This window comes from Fukomys damarensis, unplaced genomic scaffold (genome assembly GCF_012274545.1).
Source record: "Fukomys damarensis isolate Sample0158 unplaced genomic scaffold, DMR_v1.0_HiC HiC_scaffold_5, whole genome shotgun sequence".
Taxonomy (NCBI): domain Eukaryota; kingdom Metazoa; phylum Chordata; class Mammalia; order Rodentia; family Bathyergidae; genus Fukomys; species Fukomys damarensis.
In genome coordinates this window covers 67,500,355-67,519,752 of record NW_022900917.1, presented here as the reverse complement: position 1 = coordinate 67,519,752, position 19,398 = coordinate 67,500,355, and the positions used below count along the sequence as shown (strand labels likewise).

General features: G+C 43.4%; 1 protein-coding gene across 3 annotated transcripts in view; it reads right to left on the bottom strand.

Moving 5' to 3' along the window:
* Positions 1-14,546: 14,546 nt before the first annotated feature.
* Positions 14,547-19,398, bottom strand: part of Ntaq1 (N-terminal glutamine amidase 1) — a 19,215-nt gene continuing 14,363 nt past the window's right edge. For all 3 annotated transcript variants that reach the window (XM_010611244.2, XM_010611245.3, XM_010611246.2), the window contains one exon: positions 14,547-15,306. In XM_010611244.2, coding sequence (XP_010609546.1) covers positions 15,197-15,306 — 110 coding nt within the window. In that variant the 3' untranslated portion in view covers positions 14,547-15,196. The remainder of the gene's footprint in view (positions 15,307-19,398) is intronic.

The following is a 19,398-nucleotide window of genomic DNA, read 5'->3' as shown; positions in this document are numbered from 1 at the left end:
GAAAGCATTACGGCAGATATTAAACACAGTGCAGCAGAAAGTAACATTTAGCTTGGACTAAAGAGGTCTGAGTTAAAATACTAGATGTGCTACTGTTATGACTTATATCTAGCTGTCTTCCCAAAGCCTCATGTACCCATAGGTGGGGCTTTGAGGAGTGACTGGATCACAGTTGTATAATACTGGATCATGGGTGATACTGGAATAGTTCACTTGATGGATTTATTGAAGAGGGAAGACCACCCTGGGTGTGGGTGGCACCATCCAATAGGTTTGTAGCCTGGATAGAATAAACACAGAAAGAAGAAGGAAGCTTCTCTGCTTCCTGCCTGCCATGCCATGGACTGTTTCTCCTCTTCGATGCCCCTCTACCATGCCTCTCTGACTTGGAGCTAGCCCACTATAGATTGAAACATCTACAAACTGAGCTAAAATAAACCTTTCCTCCTTTAACTTGTGGTGTATTTTGTTCTGGCTAAGACAAAGTAAGACAGCCACATACTGGAAATATGAGCCTAGGTAAGTGAAATACCCTCTCTGGGCCTAAGTATCATTCTAAGTGGCCTTAGGGTAGGTTCCCCAAAAGCACACCTTGAAACAGAGGACTTGAATCAAACAGTTTATTGGAGAGGCAATCCTGAGAAGCACAAATGGAGAGGTGGGAGAGTGAGAAAGTCAGATTATTCAGTAGGTGACCAAGGAGCATGCCATGGTGGCCAGTTTGGGATCGGGTGCCCTAGGAAATGGATCAGCTCTGAGTTTTACCCTCTGAAGAACAAGGAAGCTGAAGCATTTATCCAGTAACTCCCTCCCATCAGCAGTAGAAGGCTGCTTGAGGGTGTATTAACTCCTGCACACTTCCATCCTACCCAGGCCAGGGACAAGAGTGCTGGTCCCAGGAAATCCATCTCAGGTGCTTCACCCAGGTGAGGAAGAGGAAAGAAAGGAGTGACAGCTTCTGCCACATCACCTGGAAGAAGTGGATCAGGACACAAATGACAGAAACTCTGAAAGCGGTGAGCAGAGCACCTCACAGCACTAAAGCCCCTGAATGTAAGGGTAGCCTGCCCTTCTGAAAGCAAAGTATACTGTTCTTTACTTCCTTTGGGACCATCAGCTGATTCCAACTCTACCAAATCCTCAACAAAAAACCTCCTAGACCTACCTGCCCTTTGACATCTACTCCTGACCCCCACATGTGTGTGCGCAGAGGCTCTCCTGCTCCGTCAGCCCCTACCTGTGGACCACAAAGGACACTCTGCAAAATGCTACTTTTCCCCACCCCATGTCTAAGAGCCTCCAGTGGCCCCCTTTTGCTCCTACAAGATCCTGCCTTAAATCTCATTCATGGTTCGAGGTCCTCCAATAGTAAAGACATCTGCACGCCAAAGGTTCTCACTTCTCCAGGCCACTTACTGTGCTGACCCACAGCCAGCAGAGAAGCAAAGTCTTCATCTTGCCCCAGAGTTGCTCCACTGCAACTGTATCCTCCTCTTAGCATGCAGTTCAAATCATGTTCCTCTGTTACCTGTGCTACTTGGCAGCAACTTACCTGTGCCTACTGCCCCATCTCAAAAATGGAAATAATAATAATTACTACTTCATAAGGTTATTGTGTTAATAATTTTTTTACTTCTCCTTCTTTTATTGCCCCCTATGACTACATTTCTTTTTTATGAGTATATGTTTCCAATACATAATAATTACATTCATCCCAGGAAAATGGTACACACACTCATGATATCTTGGCCATTTTTACTCTCCCTCCCTACCCTGGGGAAAGAGTAATCATTTATATACAAGCTTTGAGCAATGCCTCACACAAATTGAGTACCCAGTGAGTGTTAGCTGTCATTACAGAGACTTTCAAGGTGCTATTTTAAGACTTTTTAAAAGACATTATGAAATAAAAGAAACATAAATATTGTCCTCAGTTCCTACCACAAAGCTTCTAAAACCCTTGTAATTTCCTAAGCAGTAGGAGTGCTAGAAAAACTTGTTCTAACCTTTGGTCTATGCTCCAGGTTCCTAAAACAGAGCTCTTTGTAGATAGGGTCACTAGGAGACTCTTGTTCCTGACACAGGGCTCCTGAAATCTTTGTGATTTCCCTATGGATAGGAGCATCCAACACTGCACTCCTGAACCCCTGGGAATTTCCTAAGTTATACGAGCCTCTTGTTCTATATGGGTGATTCTTGGTGGGTCCTGGATAGGGCCGGTCACACTCAAGACAATCCTGCCTCAGCCTCCCAAGTGCTGAGATTATACATGTGCATCGCCATGCTCAGCTAGGCTATTCTTTTAGCCATTCACTATAAATATATATTTTCTCTTTCAGTACATATTTTTCACTTGGTTTTTAAGCTTAATCCATTAAATATTTACTACATGCAAAAGAATATTTATAACTTTAAGATAAAAACACATTTTGAAAATGATAACTCAATTCAGAAAACATAAACTTCCTCCACCGGCAGTGCTTCATCCTTGTAATCCCCAACTACCTGGTAGGCTGAGTCAGGAGGATTGCTTGAGCTCACAGGTTCAAGACCAGCCTGAGCAGCATAGTGTGACCCCCACATCAAAAAGAACAAACAGGGCCAAGGATTCAGCTCCGTGGTTCCCCCACCTGCCTCGCAAGGTCCCGAGTTCAATCCCTGGTACCAAAAAAAAAAGAATAATCATAAACTTCCTCCTGTTTTCTTCTACACCTGTACCATAAATGTAATACCGATAGCACAATGGGGCTACAGGCCACTCACCTGCACCTGGGCAACGCCCCAGAGCCAACCCCCACCACTTTGTCCTAAAGTCTACTACCCAGAGACAGAGAAAAGAAAAAGACCCCTAGACTCATCTTGGAAAATTCTAGAGTCCCCAACCAGGATGCCTGCATGCCAGAGCCTCCATCCTGACCTACAAGACCCCTTCTCATCTAGAGCTCCTTGAAAGCCCGTGTGTAGAAACACACCTCATCCACCTAGTAGTAACAGAGGAAATTGTGGGATAGCACATGCGCAGTAGACAGTGACGTGATCCAGCACCCTGCCGATCAAGTCGTCAGTCAGCTCTGAAAGCCCGGATGGGAGGTACCCTAGACAAAGCACAGCATCTAAAATCTTTAAACGTAACGCCCTTAGCGCTGGTGCTGCTTTCCTTTCTGCTAGCGCAAGGCCGCTCACTGAGAAACTTCCAGGAAGATGGCAGAGCGGTGGGCCGTAGACAGAGGGCTGCTCCGAGGGTTGGTGTCCAGGCACGGGAAGAAAGTGATGTGAGGAAGAGAAGAAGGAGGGAAGTGAAAGATCTGAAGTGAGAAAGGAAGCCCACGGGAAGAGCAAAGTGTCCAACAAGAGGCGGTAATGGCGTCGCCTTCTCCCCGAGAGCAGACTTGCTAGCTCGCTGCGCGGAAAGGGCGTCTTGAACCTACAGACCAGCGTGGCCACTGGCACGCCAGAGGTCTCCACGGAGAAACACTAGAGGAGCTGAGCAGGGGACGCAGCGGACTGACGTGGTTGATGAGTTGTTGGGGTTTGGATGCCATGCCCCGCAGGAGAAGGTAACCGGACGGAAGCCTCTGGAGAGGGCCCTGGGGAGCTCAGAATTCAGAGCAGCTGTGGCCCGCTCCATCTAGGCTCCGGAAGTCAGAGTCGCGGGAGGTCCAAGAGCCCGGTTCGAGCCATTTTAGGGCCGCGGACTGTTACAGGCTCCACAGGTCCACTTCCATCCGCACAGCCAGAAACCAGCCTGAACTTCAGAGGAAGGAAAGGTCTGGGCTGACTAGGATTATCCACTGTCCTGATGCATAACGGTGGTTGGCTTGCTGGGATTAATCAACTCGGATCCGAACACTGCCCAAATTGTCTACCAGGGACAGCAGAGAGGCCTTGAAGCGAACATTTTTTCGTTTCCTTTTTTTTTTTTGAATTTCTCTCTTTCGTTTGTGTGTTTTTTTTTTTTTTCTTTTATGAGTGTATACTCGGTTTCTAGTTTTTTTGTTGTTCCGTCCTGTTCTTGTTTTTACCTCTTCCTTCGCTTTCCCTCCTAGCTTCACCAGTTTCCCAAAGTTTGCATGATCTTCCTTTGTCCTCTGGCCTTGCTTCTAATCTCTTCCTCTTCTATTTCTCCATCCGCCCCCGCTTCTACTTTTCCTTACTGCCACATGCCATATCCAATTCTTTATTCCTAGCACACAAGAACCTGAACACCCATCCAGGACCCCGTCACCATGGTAACAGTTTCATCGGTGCCCAGTTGGTGAATGGTAGGCAGTTTCCAGTCTTCTATTATGCTCCGGAAAACAGTGACTAATCTGCTAATCCACCATTTTAGGTGTGTGCAGTACGTCCATTTGTAAGGTAAATCCTAGGTGAGGAATTACTAAATCAAAAGGTATGATCACACATCATTTTTATAGATAAATATTTAAAGAGCTCTCCATAATGCTTGATTTTTTGTGCGTGTGTAAGTGTGAGTGTGATACAGGCTATATGCCCAGCCCATTTTTTATTTTTTAATTTTAAGACAGGGTATTGCTAAATTACCCATGGTGGACTCAAACTTGTAGTTCTCCTACCTCAGCCTCCCAGAGTGCTGGGGTTAGAGGCCTGCACCACCCTGCCCAGCTGATGTTTTTCAGTTTCCAAGATACCTAGAAGTTCAATAGGTAGTGAAGTAATTTAAGTGACAGAGTTAAGGCAACAGGAAAGCAAAAGGTTCTTTTTGAAAATGACATTTTTTTTAGCCAGGAATGGTGCTACATGCCTATAACCCAGCAGTCTGGGAGGCTAAGGCAGGAAGATCACAAGTTGAAGCCCAGCGTGGGCAACTTAGTGATTTAGGAAAACTGTATGTCAAAATAAAAAATTAAGGAGCTGGGAATGTGTTTAGTTCAAAAGCCCTGGGTTCAATCACTCATATAACATTAAAAAATCATAATATTTTGCCCCCTGAGGTAATCATGTAAACTCGTTTTCCTGCAATACTTTGTGAAGGACCCAAAAACATACTTTATTAGTTCCTATAAAGATTAATATTGCTCAGACCTGATAGAAATAATTGCTTCCTGCAATACAACATTTTTGTGATTTTATTTGCTGCTCCCTAAAATATTTAAGATATGCATTTCAGATGCAGGCCTGGTGGCTCATATCTATAATCCCAGCTACTCAGGAGCCTGCACCAGGAAGATCTCAAATTCAGTGCCAGCCTAGGCCTTCGCAAGACCCTGTCTCAAAATAAAAATAAAAACAGCTGGGAATGTAGCTCATTGGTAGAGCACCTCTGGGTACCAATACCAAAAAAACTGTGTGTCTTAAATTCCAAGTTTTGAAATAAAATCCCTGCAGCATGTGAATTCTCTCAATGTTCAAAAGCATCAGCACAAGCAGGAGGATAAAAAAGGATTTATCCAGAAAGGCAATCAGCAACAGATTATAGGACCCTTTGACCTGGAATGTCACACAGGTATTGACAGGCACTGCAGATGCATCCAGCTAGTTACTGTGCTCATAGGGAAGGCCGCCACCTTGTCTGAAGGCATCAGAATTTAAAAGACAGTCTTAAAGTTCAAAGAGATGAGAAAATCAGGCTCTGTTATCCCCCACCGGAATCTTCCCTCAAAACCAGATACCTCCATCAGGAGTAGGATCACAGTTTAGGACAAATATGGGCAAGCCCAGCTAAAGTTCCATCCCTTATCACCACTTTTCATAATAAGTCACACTGGCATCCACCTTGGAAAGGCTATGGAGTTTACTGACTGAACACAAAAGCCTAATCACACTTTACATTAGCTCTAGACCTGAATCCCTGTTTCATAATGCATTGTCCAAGGAAGGCCTGCAGGAGAATCACAGCTGGTGAAAAGGACAGGTGGAAGGGGTTATGGCTATAAGAACGCAGATTTCTGGGCCCTGGAGTTTGAGCACATCAGTAGCAAGTGACAGTCGTAATGTCAACTTGAGTAAGAAACACCTAGCAGATTGGTTTAGCACAGTCTGGGTGTGTCTGGATGATGAATTTAATGAAGAGGGAAGACTAGCCCTGTGTGCAGTTGACACCAACCAATAGGCTTGTATCCTACATGGAATAAAAAGGGAAAGGAGATGAAAGTCTCATTTCTGCTGCTTTGGAGGAGCACCAGTCTTTGTCATCCCCTTCAGACATCCATCTCCAGGCTTCCAGTACAGACCCTTCCATTTCTGGATAGACTATGTGAGACTGCAGTGAGCTCCAGGCCTTCAACTTTGACTGGATCGCCTGGCTCTCCAGTACGAAGAAGGCCCTTTTATACTGCTCCACACCTGACCCAACAGGCAGCCATCATAAGACCACCTTGTAAATCCTTTATATACCACATATTTTTAAAAATATTAAATCTTCCTAATGCCAGGCACGGTGGCACACACCTATAATCCCAGCACTAGGGAGGCTGAGGCAGGAGGATCACTGAGTTCGAGACCAGACTGGGCTACATAGTTCCAGGTCAGTCTCAACTACATAGTGAGACCCTGTCTCAAAAAACAAACAAACAAAAAATTAAATTTTCCTTTAGTGAACCCTAACCACATAGCCCAAATTGTTGCTCACTAAAGGTCCTCACTATGGAGGCTGCAATGAAGAACCAAGAGTGTGAGATGACTCTGCTGTTTCCCAAGTGTTTCACAGTGAAATGAGCCTGGTGCCCATGATGGCAGGGATGGAGTTGAGTACAGACTCAACTGTCCTTGCCTCAGCAAAGATGGCCTAGCTGCTGTCTGTGCTAATGCCTGCAGTGGCCACCAAGATTTCCCTCCTTGCATAAGCACTAACTCTGCATATGAATTTGCTTGCCGTGCCTCTGCCAACCACCTCAACTAACTGGACACTTTACCCACTGTCATGACATCTGACACCAACAATGCTTTTCTTTGAGACAGAGTCTGGCTGTGTTTCCCAGGCTGACCTCAAAACCGTGGATTCACGTGATTATCTTGCCTCAGGCTCCCAAGGGCTACAGGCATGCACCACCAAGCCTGACTCCAACATTGTTCTTGATCAAACAAATCTACTTACAGCAAAAGAATGAGTCAGTGTACCAGTGCCCCTAACCCAGAAAAGCAAAACTGGGGACAGGTGCACGATCTGCCAGAGAATGAAGTCCACTGAGTGGTGCCGAGGTTCTGTCCTACAGGAGGCAGCAGATGCCCTGAGCCAGGGACAGAACAAACTCCCCAAGGACTCTGTGCTTGTAGAGTCTGAGACTCTCACATAAAGGTTCTCTGCAGTAATGCCAAGGTAACTTATTCAGGTGGACAGCTTTGAAGGATGTGTCACTTGGGACACGGTGAAGTTTAGCAACCAGTCCTGCTGACCATAGAGAATATCTTTCTGCTGACCTGAATTTGAGCTTCGAGTGGGGGGAGGGGTAAACTTGGAACACCTGGACTCAAACCCTTGCTGCCACTTGCTCACATGTGGCTTTGAGTACATTATCTCTCTGCGCCTTGGCTTTCTCATGTGTAACAGGGAAATGAAACATCTACCCATGTTGTTGTTTAGGAGATTAAATTATCTCATACATGTAAAAAAGCTTAGAAGGGCTAACTGGTGCATACTAGGCACAAATATTAGCTGTTTAAAACACTTTACTAGGTGGGCCTGGTGGTACACACCTGTAATCCCAGCACTTGTGAGGCTGAGGCAAAAGGATCATTGTAAATTTGAGGCCAGCCTGGGCTACATAAAGAGTTCAAGGCCAACCTGAACTATATAGCAAGACCTTGTCTCAAACAAAACAAAATTTGCTTTTCACAATGTGATTCTCTCCTACTCTCCCTTTCTCTCTCTCTTTCTCTCTCTCTCTCTCTCTCTCTCTCTCTCACACACACACACACACACACACACACACACCCATACACAATCTTATCTGAGCCTCAAAATAACTACAGTTGAAGGCCAGGGATTTGGCTCAGTGATTCCACTGCCTGCCTTGCAAGTATCAGGGCCCGAGTTCAATCCCTGGCACCACCAAAAAAAAAACAAAACAAAAAAAAACAAACAAAAAAAAAACAAGCAACTATAGTTGAGGCAACCTAAGGCCTGGAGAGGTCAGGTGACTGTCCCATGCCACACAGCTAGCAGGGAGAGAACCCTGCCAAGGACGCAAATCTGATTTTTTTTTTTTTTTGTAATATGCACACAGGGACAAGATCTTGTCAACCCTGACCCCAAGAAGTCCATCCCCAGCTCTGCAACTGTGGACCTCAGGGAGGAGTGCCTCTCTACCATCTCTGACTGCAGAAAAGACCTGTGAGACTGCATTCTCATTCTGCCTTCACTTTGCTTCCCAGGAATTGTTTTAAATCTCCAGGTCCCCATGGAAACCCTGGGAAAGACTGCCTATGACTAAACAAAATTTCACCGAATACTTCCTGCTAACAAATGGATATTATCAAAAGCCTGCTTCCAACAGACATCTACTATCACGGCCAAAGCTTCATTAACCTTGACCAAGAAGATAAAAGAAAGCTCATCCTCTGGGGCCCTGCAGTACGGACGCTTAGAGGAAAGGGAAAACACATTGTGAGCTGCCACAATCAGGATCAGACACCAACAAGGGGCTTTCCACCCACGTTTGTGGCCAGGGCCTGGAATGAGGAACTTGCAGAGTAAACTAATTAAATTAATGCATGGTTCTGAGCTACCTTCAGAAACCATCTGTAATGAGTTTTCCAAACCAAACATAGAAGAGTGGGGCTTGGAATGAGGGCTTGAAACACTGCAAAAAGTTCTTCTGAAAAGTACCACATAATCTAAAGAAGGATCAGAATGTAGTCATGGGGAAGAATTGAGAGCAAACAGCAGTTCTTTGCCAGTACTGTCCAGCAAAGCAGTAAAGTAGGGCCGGATGTTCGACTCCTTTAGTGAAATTGTTCCTTTGTTAAATATTCAATGAACATCTGCTGAGTGCCTACCACACTGTGTCTGACACTGTACTAGACACCAGCACTACTGGGGAGAATAAGGCAGAGAAATCAGCCTCATGAAGGAGATGGAAAACAGACTTTTCAGCAAATAGATATGCAAGACTATTTCAGTTGGTGACAGTTGAGAGGTCATGGGAAATTAGCTGGAGCTTGGGACCTAAACGCCAAACAGAAGAAACAGCACAGCACCCAGTCGGGATCAGCAGAATGGGGCCCCAGAGGAAGAAATGAGCTTGTCCTGTTCAGGAACTCAAACTTTGTGAGAGAGGAAGGCAGGGCACAGCCTGAGTATGAAGTGGAAATCACAGGGGCAGCCCATCCTGACTTCTCAGGGTGACAGACCCTGCTATGGACGACGAATTTAAGGATATGTGGAAATCATCCTGTGCCTGTGGGTTTGTTTTTTGTGGTACTATAGATTGAACCTAGGGCCTTTGCATCAAGCTACAATCCCCAGCCCTGTTTATTTTTTGTTTTGAGATAAGCTCTAAGTCACTGCCCAGACAACGCTCCAATTTGAGATCCTTCTCCCAAAATGCTGGAATCACTCATACACCACTTCACTGTATTGTTACTGGATTTTTTTGGGTTTTTTTGGTTTTTTTGTACCGGGGATCAAACTTGGGTCCTTGCACTTGCAAGGCGGGCGGTGGCACCGCTGAGCTAAATCCCTGGCCTGTTCCTGTTCATTTCTAAAGGGGTAAGGAGGACTGAAGTTGTAGCTCAATGATGCCCTGCCTGGCAAGCGCAAGGTCCTGAGTTTGATCCCTGATTCTGGTAAACAAGGGGGAGAAGGGAGAAGATAATCTGATTTGTAATTTTTTAAAAGAGCATTCTAGAAGCTTTGTGGAGAGAACATTGCAAGGTGGGTTGATTTAATTCTCCTCCCTTTGTATAGAAGCTATGTTGTGGCGGTCCAGCTGTCACAACACTAACATGCCTGAGTTGGGGAGTGAGGATTGAGAAAGGAGATTCTGGTAAACAAGGGGGAGAAGGGAGAAGATAATCTGATTTGTAATTTTTTAAAAGAGCATTCTAGAAGCTTTGTGGAGAGAACATTGCAAGGTGGGTTGATTTAATTCTCCTCCCTTTGTATAGAAGCTATGTTGTGGCGGTCCAGCTGTCACAACACTAACATGCCTGAGTTGGGGAGTGAGGATTGAGAAAGGAAAGAACACTCAAACACGTGTGGAGACCAAGAGAAGTCTGATTTATTTCACAGAAACAGCTCCTTTTAAAGGCTCGCATCAACAAGAAGCTTTTAAGGGCACACAACAACAGAAAACACCAAGCAATTGTTTTTATCTTTAGGCAAAGACTGGATTTCCTGACTCTTACAGATAACATCAGATCTTTGGCTAAGGAGCTCCTGTTATGGCAGGGTCAAAGAACAAAACAAGCTTAATAAACAGTGTCCTTGAAAAGTAACAAATGTTGCATAGATTGTGTCGATGCCTTAACTGTACAGGAAGAAGTTATTTTCCAAATGTCAAACTCCAGTGTGCCATGACTGAGCCCCCACACTACATGAGGGCAGGTGCTTGGTCAGCTTTGACTACCCACATCTAACATGCCCTCAATAAGACACATAAATGTTTTAAATTATTTGAGAAATAGCAAAAACTGGATCCTTTCTGCAGCAAAATTTATTTCAAATGGCCATGTTGTAAGACCCCAATCAGGAGCCTATGCTGTGTCCCAGCAGGCCAAACTTATGTTTGGTTCCATCCAACCGGATGTGGAACACAGGAGTGTCACACCTTTTCTCAGGGTAGTTCAGACATCATCAGAAGTGGTGTCCCGCCTGTGTGTTCTAATTCCCTACACTCAGAGTCTGCTCAGACAGGGTATAACAAGATTGACAGTGAGAAGGCACAGAGAGGCCAGGGATTTAGCTCAGTGGTTCTGTTGCGTGCCTTGTAATGACAAGGTCCTGAGTTCGAACTCTGGTACCAAAAAAGATTACTAAAATAGAAGGCACAGAGGCTCAGACACACCCCCTATGTGACGGTCCTCAACTGGCATAACAAGGCAGAGAGCTGAGGGGCATGCCCCTTTACCAACTCTGAAAGAACAGGAAGCATAAAAGTCCTCAAGTGAATGTCACTATGAGTGAAGGCGACATTGGAGAGGACCACTCTGGATGAGACCTAGAGACCATGCTACCACTGGAGGGAAAAACAAAATTTAGTATTTACTATGTGTATTTATGAACTTCTGTGGGCACAGAAAATCCCTGGGAGGATATGAAATTAACTGAAAAAGAGGTTCTGTCTGGCTAGGGACATCAGAAAACTGGACAACAAAAAGGAAAGGGAGTTTATTCTTCATTCTTTTATATATTTTGAAATTGTACATTGTGTGTGTATATATATATATGTATATATATATATATATATAAAGTTTTAAAGAATTAAGTAAAAATTGGGCTGTAGATTTAGCTCAGTGGTGCTGCTTCCTGCCTCGCTAACACAGGGTCCCAAGTTTGATCCATTGAGCAAAACCATATACACAAAAAAGGCTGCCTAAGAAGAAGAAAAAAGTTGTCATTGTTACTGTTGCCAACCAACCTCTCTTCCAAAAAAACCAATTTTCTTAAAAGCTATTGTCTTAGTTACTTTCTCATTGCTGGGACAAAATTTCTGACACCTACAAGTTAAAGGAGGAAAAGTTTATTTCAGCTCATAATTTATGGAGGTTTCAGTTCATAGTGGGCTGGCTCTGAGGGAGGGAGGCAGAGGAGCATCACAGAGGAGAAATAGTCCATGGCAGGATAGGCGGGAAGCAGCCAGCCTCCCTTTGCCTTTTCATTCTATCTAGGTATTGGTTGGTAGCACACACACCCAGAGTGGGGCTTCAGTAAATCCATTCAACCACATCCAGAGCTATGCTAAACCAGTTGGTAGACTAATTTAGCACCACACATCCATGATGCAGCCAGTTCTGAGAAGCTCCATGAGGCCTTGGGGGAACGTCTACATACAAGCCATAACTTAAGCTTTCAAGCTTATAAGGAACAGTCAGTTCTACTGACCTGAGAGCCTCTGTAACCTTCCATTTGCTCCCCTACTGGTGAGTCTCAGATACCTTACTTCTCTTGATTTGTCAGGAATTTTGAAGGAAAAAAAAAAGTATAAAGGAACCTTTCAGTTCAAACCGAAAGACATCCAAGTCACACATGCTGAAGGGGAAGAGAAATCCACTAGTCCTGGCAAATTCAGAACTTGGTGCTGGCTTCAGACACAGGTTGATCCAGGGGCAAAGGAAAGGCTGTCCCTGAGGCTCTTGCACCACTTTCCATTCTGGCTGTAGGCAATGGTCAGCCCTCTTCCTGTGGTAGTCAGGATACCCACCACAGCCCCTCAAAGCTCTGGGACTCCAGCTTAGCACACCAATGGAGGGAGACTGGCCATCTCTGAACAGCAACACACAAATCCAGGGAACGTGCTACTAGTCACTCTAGACCTGTCCCAGCAAGACCAGCCTGGCCTAGTTTAGGCAATTTGCTCATACACAAGGGCTAAAAAGACTACATGAAAATGTGCAAGGTGGAGTTCCCCAAGGGCACTGAATGAGTGCTACTAGAACAAACCAGGTGTCCTGGCACCTGCCTGTAATCCCAGCACTGAGGGAGGCTGAGACAGGAGGATTGGAAGTTCAAGTCCTGCCTGGGCAATTAGCAAGGCACTGGGGGTGGGGGGGGTAGGGGCGCAGCCGAGGATGTAGCTCAGTGATAGAGTACACTTGGGTCAAAGGCCAGTAAGGTCTGTTCCTCCAAGTCATGATTATGGCTATTGGACCTTCTTCCTTCCAGCACTGGGGATTAAACCCAGGGCTTTTACACTAGGTTACATCCACAGACTTTTTTTTTTTTTTAACTTTTTGAGACAGGGTCTCACCAAATCACTAAGATGCCCAGGCTACCTCTTTCTACCTTAGACTCCCAGTTCACCATGCCCAGTTCCTTGGGATATTTTAACTGGCTTTAAACTATAAAACCTTGCTCCTTACATTGGTGAGCAGTAATAGGTTTTCAATTTTAAGACAAGATGGCTGGAAATTACAGAGACATCTGTTTAGGAAGTCTACTTTCAAAGACATTATCTGGTCCTCTGTACTAGATGTACTCAATATCAGATCAGAGACATACTTATAAAACAGGCCAAGAAAAAAGTCCAAAAATGCAATCTGTAAATCAGACTACAAAATCCTTTGGTCCCTCTGACAGTTTCTGCTCAAGGAAAAGAAGTATTTCCATGGTGCAGCCTGCCAAATTCCATCCTCTTCATTTTAAGCCATGAACTTGTTAAATGACCATCTGAAACCCAATGAAGATATCTAAGTGTGAGGTCCATATTTAGCTTTAGTGATCAAGTAACTTAAGAGGTTGTACCTGTACTCTGCCTACACAAGTGTGTTCTCCCAGATTCATCCTGGTGAACTGAGCAAGCTGCTCAAGTAGAGTATATCCTTTAAATTAGAGGGCAGAGGATGCATGCTAAAAGAAAGCTACTGGGCGCGGTGGCGCACACCTGTAATCCCAGCACTTGGGAGGCTGAGGCAGGAGGATTGCTGGAGTTCAGGACCAGCCTGGGCTACATAGTGAGTTCCAGGTCAGTCTCAACTACATAGTGAGACCCTGTCTCAAAAAACAACAACAACAACAACAACAACAACAAAAACAAACAAAAACAAAAGAAAGCTACTTAATAGGCAGAAAATGGGCTGAGGATGTGTCTCCATGGTAGAGGGCTTGCCCAGCACACAGGAAGCCAAATTTAATCCCCTGTACAGCATATCCTTGCTGGAAGAAGTTACTTGTTTTTAGTGTTCTGCTTTCTATCTAGATGGCCCCAGAAAGCAACATGCACTCATAGGTGGGGCTTTTGGGAAGTGACTGGCTCATGGGGGTATGAAAGTCAACACCAGATTAGCCTACAGCTCAGTGGAATGTTGGGAAATGAAGCCTGGTGGGATGAGGTGACCAATGTGAGTGTGGCCTGGAAGCAGATATATATGTATCCTTCCTCCTTCCTTGATCCCTCTCTGCCTCCAGCCTGCCCTGCTGTGAGCGCTTTCTCCTCTGCCACACCTGCCTTGGAGCCAGCCAACCATGGATGGAAAACTCTACCCACATGAGCCAAATAACCCTCTCCTCAGAGTTGTGAGTGTCACGTACTGTGTCTCAGTGATGAGAAAGTAACTAAGACATACAGTAAAACCATGAAACTGGGGATTTAGCTCAGTGGTTCCACTGCCTGTCTTGCAACCTCAAGGATCCAAGTTTGATCCCCAGTACCAAAAAAAACCCATGAAAACATAAATGAGAGCCAATACTATATCCCAGTTTAATGCCAAATATATTTTATTTGGAATTGTATGATTAAAGCCAATTTTCCAAGAAGGCAGACATGACAAATGTGTTTTAAAACACATTTTTTAAAAGCACATAGATGGTTCTCATATATGACTGAGAAATTCTTAGGTATTTTGGATCACGAAGAATGACACAGGGCTGAGGATTTAGCTCAATGCACACCTGCTTTGCAAGTACAAGGTCCTAAGCTCGATCCCCTGTACAAAAAAGAAAAGACAAAACCTTCAACACAAATTTTAAATTCTATTTTTAAAAAATCACTTATAAATAGACCAAATATCACTCCGCCTAAAGGAAATCGTTAACAACATTGTAGTCCAAAAAGACTAATTCTTATTGCTGACTCAGCTCACGATATAATTCCTTTCCAAGCAGCAGTGCTGTCTCCAGGAATATCTTATGAGTATCTTTTACGGGTGCACCAAACATCCACATATCCGTGAAATACAGGGGGCTTACAGTATGGCTAGAGACAGAAACATGCAGGAGAGTCAACTCATCTGCACACAGCAAGGCCTGGCCTCAGCCGCCACACACTTTAACACAGGAGCCCTAGGGCAGCCATAAGACACCAGGGCACATGTCCACCTGACACACCGAGGGAAGGTCTTCTTTTATTTGTGGTGCTGGGATGGAACCCAGGGTCTCACACACGCTAAACATGCATTCTACCTCAGCCCATAAAGGTTTTATTTAGTTCATTTGTACTGTGTTCATCCATGTTTCCATTCCACTGAATTAAAAGAGAAAAACATAACTCCAAGCCAATGGTACCACATTTGTTGTACTACATGACAGGGTGGCCTTTTCGTGTGCCCAAGTTCTCCACAATTCTACACCCTGATGTCCAGTTCAGCAGCTTTTACTGCTAAACCGATGTGCGAATTCAGGTAGTGTGTAGACAGCTCCCCATCCGACTCCAGGATCCATACTGATGAAATCATTCAGGTTCATTTTGCAGTCTAAAAGAATATATGAAAGAAATGTCTGCTGAAAATGCAACTTTGGTTTAGCAGCAATGAAGCAACACAGAAAGCTAAAAGCAAAGGAAATTATTCAAACAGTAACACTTCAAGATCACTATGGTATTCTTTCCTCAAATGCACATCCATCTAATCATAGCAAACACATCACACAAACCTAAACTGAGGGATATTCTAAAAATAACTGACTAGTGCTTTTCACAAGTACAAAGGTTGTAAAGGAAAGCAAAACAGAACAAAACAAAAAGGAATTATCTCTAGTTGGAAGAGACATGACCAACTATGTTATATCACTTGGTTAGAAAAGAGAAATTAGTGATGAAACTTGCAAAATTTAAAGACATCTGTAAGTTACTAGTTTCATATCATATTATATCAACATTTTAGTGTCATTGTATCATCTTCCTGGTTTTGCTAATTATGCTGCAGTTATATAAGATGTAACAGTAACGCAATCTGAGGGAAGAATAAACAGAAACTCTGTCCTGGTTTAGCAGATTTTCCAGAAATCTAAAATTTTCGAACTAAAAAGCTGGAAATATGCATGAATAACCAAATTGTCAATTTCTGGCTTCACTATCCAAATTGCAGAAAATTCATAGGATACAGAAGAAATAAAATCAGCAAAATCCCATCTGTTACCCCAAGACCCAGTCTGACCAACAAATAAAATTACAAAGAAAGAACTGGATAAAGAATCAGTACATTAAAAAAGACTCTTAAAATTAAAAAAGACATTTTGGGCAAACAGTAGAGACTTTACTTGGATCTTCATTCAAACAAAATGGATGAAAAAGATGATGGCTTTATAACTATAAATGTGTAAATATGAACACTGACTACATAGACATAATGATTTTGAAGAATTACTGCTCATTTTTCTAGATGTAGCAGTGGCATTGCAGCTTATATTTTAGAAACTTTTTTTTTTTTTGTTACCGAGTATCAAACTCAGGACCTTTTGCTTGCAAGACAGGTGGCAGAACCACTGAGCTAAATCCCCAGCCCCCGGCTTATTTTTTAAAAAGGTACTTTTAAGGGCTGGGGATTTAGCTCAGTGGCACCACGCCTGCCTTGCAAGCACAAGGTCCTGAGTTCAATCTCTGGTACCAAAAATAAAATCTGTACAAAATGTACTTTTATATTTTAAAGATACATAATAAAATATTTACAGAGTCAGAAGTTCATACTATCTCAGATACACTTCCAAGTTTGTAGGAGGAACAAAGTAGACGGGGTACAAAAACTCAGCTGGCCCAGAGCTTCCAGCTAGTGTTGGGAGACTGTTACACTAAAATGTCTCTTTTGTCCATTACTTGCATTTTCCAGATTAAAGTCCTTTGGGACCAAGGATGTAGCTCAGTGGTAGAGTGATCACCTAGCATGTGCAGGGCCCTGGGTTCAATCACTAGCGCCACCAAAAATAATAATAATAATAAAGTTTGTACAGATTTCTGCTTCTGCCTGTCAAAGAACTATTACAGGAAATGTTACAATAAGGTAATAGAAAACTGGATGAAATAAAAGCAACTGTTTCCAGCCACTGAGCACAGGAGCAAAGATTAGTGAAGGGAATGCAGGTCCATGCCAGGATACTGCGGGGACCAGGGACACCAGCAGCCTGGCAGTCTCCCCGAGATGAGAAGACGGAAACCATATTTGGGAAGGGCCAAGTACCCACCAGCAGGATCTGGGGTGGTGGGGGAAGCAGAGGATCACAGAACAGGTAGCTGTCCAGAGAAAGAGCTCCTGAGAACTGCAGAGGGGAACTCCTACATCTTCTGACAAGTACTAATTCTTTTACATGGGTTGAAACTCCATGAGGCCAGGAAGGATGCACGAGAAAGCAGGAATAATTCACATCCCCTCTGTAAATGTGTTTCCAAGAGAAAAAAAACAGTTCTTTTCTTTGAAAACATTAAATGCTAGGCCGGGTGTGGTGGCACATGCCTGTAATCCCAGCACTTGGGAGGCTAAGGCAGGAAGATTGCCATGAGTTCAAATCCAGCCTAGGCTACACAGTGAGTTCAAGGCCAGCCTGAACTATACAGTGAGACCCTATATCAAAAAAAAAGGTGAGCCAGGGATTTGGCTCAGTGGTTCCACTGCCTGTCTCGCAAGCACAAGGTCCTAAGTTCAATCCTCAGTACTGAAATAAATAAGTAAATAAATACTGAGTAGAAAGTAGTGATCATGCAGACAGACATATAGCCATTCATATTTATTAAATGTATATGCCAAGGGAGAATAAGAAAAATGTATATGCTGAAGGGAATAGAAAAAAAGAAGCAAGATATATCATGTAGATACAAATTCCCTATGATGAATGTGATCATTATGTATATCTAAAATGTATCAATAAATGTTTTGTTTCAAAGAAAATAAAATGCTTAATCTCAATTTACGGCACAGGGCCAGAGACTTAGCTCAGCAAGCACAAGGACCAAAATACACTAAAATTTTTTGTCATAAGAGTCACTCCTGTAAATACAAGGAGCTGAGTAAAAGTGTCACTATAATGCATGCATTTAAAACATACATTCATTCAAACTTTGTCTTTCTTCTTTTTTGGTACCAGGGATCAAACTCAGGACCTTGGGTTTGCACAGCAAGCAGAGGCACCACTGAGCTAACTCCCCAGCTGTCTTTTTTATTCTTTCTTTATTTATTTATTTGTCTTCTTTTAACTTTGTCTTCTTGAATCCTTTTTAGACCTTTACTTTTTATAAAACATTACTAATTAGCTATTACTAATTCACATTTATCCTATTTTCTAATATGTCCCTTTGACAAATACAGGGTTTGAAATAATACATTTATCACAAGACAGATGTTAAAATTCTGTTAAGTAAGTCCATGAGAAGCCAGTGTGGCTACCCCACACTTTAGAGTACCTTCCTTTCAGAGTCAACTTCAGGTTCAAGAGGCCACTGGTGAATTGACCACTTACATGGCTAGAAAAGACTGGTCAGAAATCCTTCCTCAGGCACAGAAAGCTTACGACACTGCCATCCAGCGGGCCACCCTCACACACTCCACTTGACCCATCTATCCAATGAGCAAACTAGTACCTGGCTCCCTGGGTGGTGATGAAAATTACTATGTTAAGGGGCTGCTCATGCCTGGCACAAAATGGCACCATGGTTTGTAGTTGTCAAAACCAAAGGAATGGCCCCAAAAGGACAGGGCTGGCAAAGCTAAGCTTTTTTAATGCCTACCATAAACTAGATTCTTGGGAGGCCACATCTAAAAGAGCAATGGAAAAAAATAAATAAATGAACAATGGGCCACTGCCAAAAGCACACTGTGCCTGGATCAGCACTGCACAGCATATAACCAAGTTTACACAGCAGACCCAGCAGGCCCTCAGCTAACCTAGGAGTTTGCCCAGTTCTATGCTAAGCTGGGAAGCAGCTGGTATACAAGAAGCAAAGTAATTTTTTTAAATAGTAAGAGCTTTTACAGGGAATTTAAAATATCAGAGCCCAAACCCTCTATAAGCGCTAACTCAGTTCCCTTTTTTACTTTTTTTCCTCATTAAACTATTAATCCTAGCCAGGCGTGGTGGCGCACGCCTGTATTCCCAGCACTTGGGAGGCTGAGGCAGGAGGATCGTTGTGAGTTCAAGACCAGCCTGGGCTACATAGTGAATTCCAGATCAGTCTCAACTATGCAGTGAGACCCTGCCTCAAAAAAAAAAAAAATTCTCTTTCCAGATGATGACTAAGAAGATACTAATAAAAAAAAAATGGTGCCAGGTACCACACCAGCAACAGAACTTTGCTGTTTTCTGGATATTATTCTTTTCTTTGTTTGGGTTTTTTTTTTTTTAATGGAATGTGCTGAATGTCTATAATTTTGTTCAGATGACTGCAGAACCTGGAAAAGCTGTTGCTGCTATTGATGCATAATATACTATTAGTATTTTTATATAAATATATATATACATATATATATAAATTGAATTTGGGGAAACTTTAACGGTGCTGTCAACTTTGGAAAAAGTTATACCAATTTACTGTGTTGAGTTGGCATTGTACAGAAATGGACAGCCATATTGGTCTAGAAATG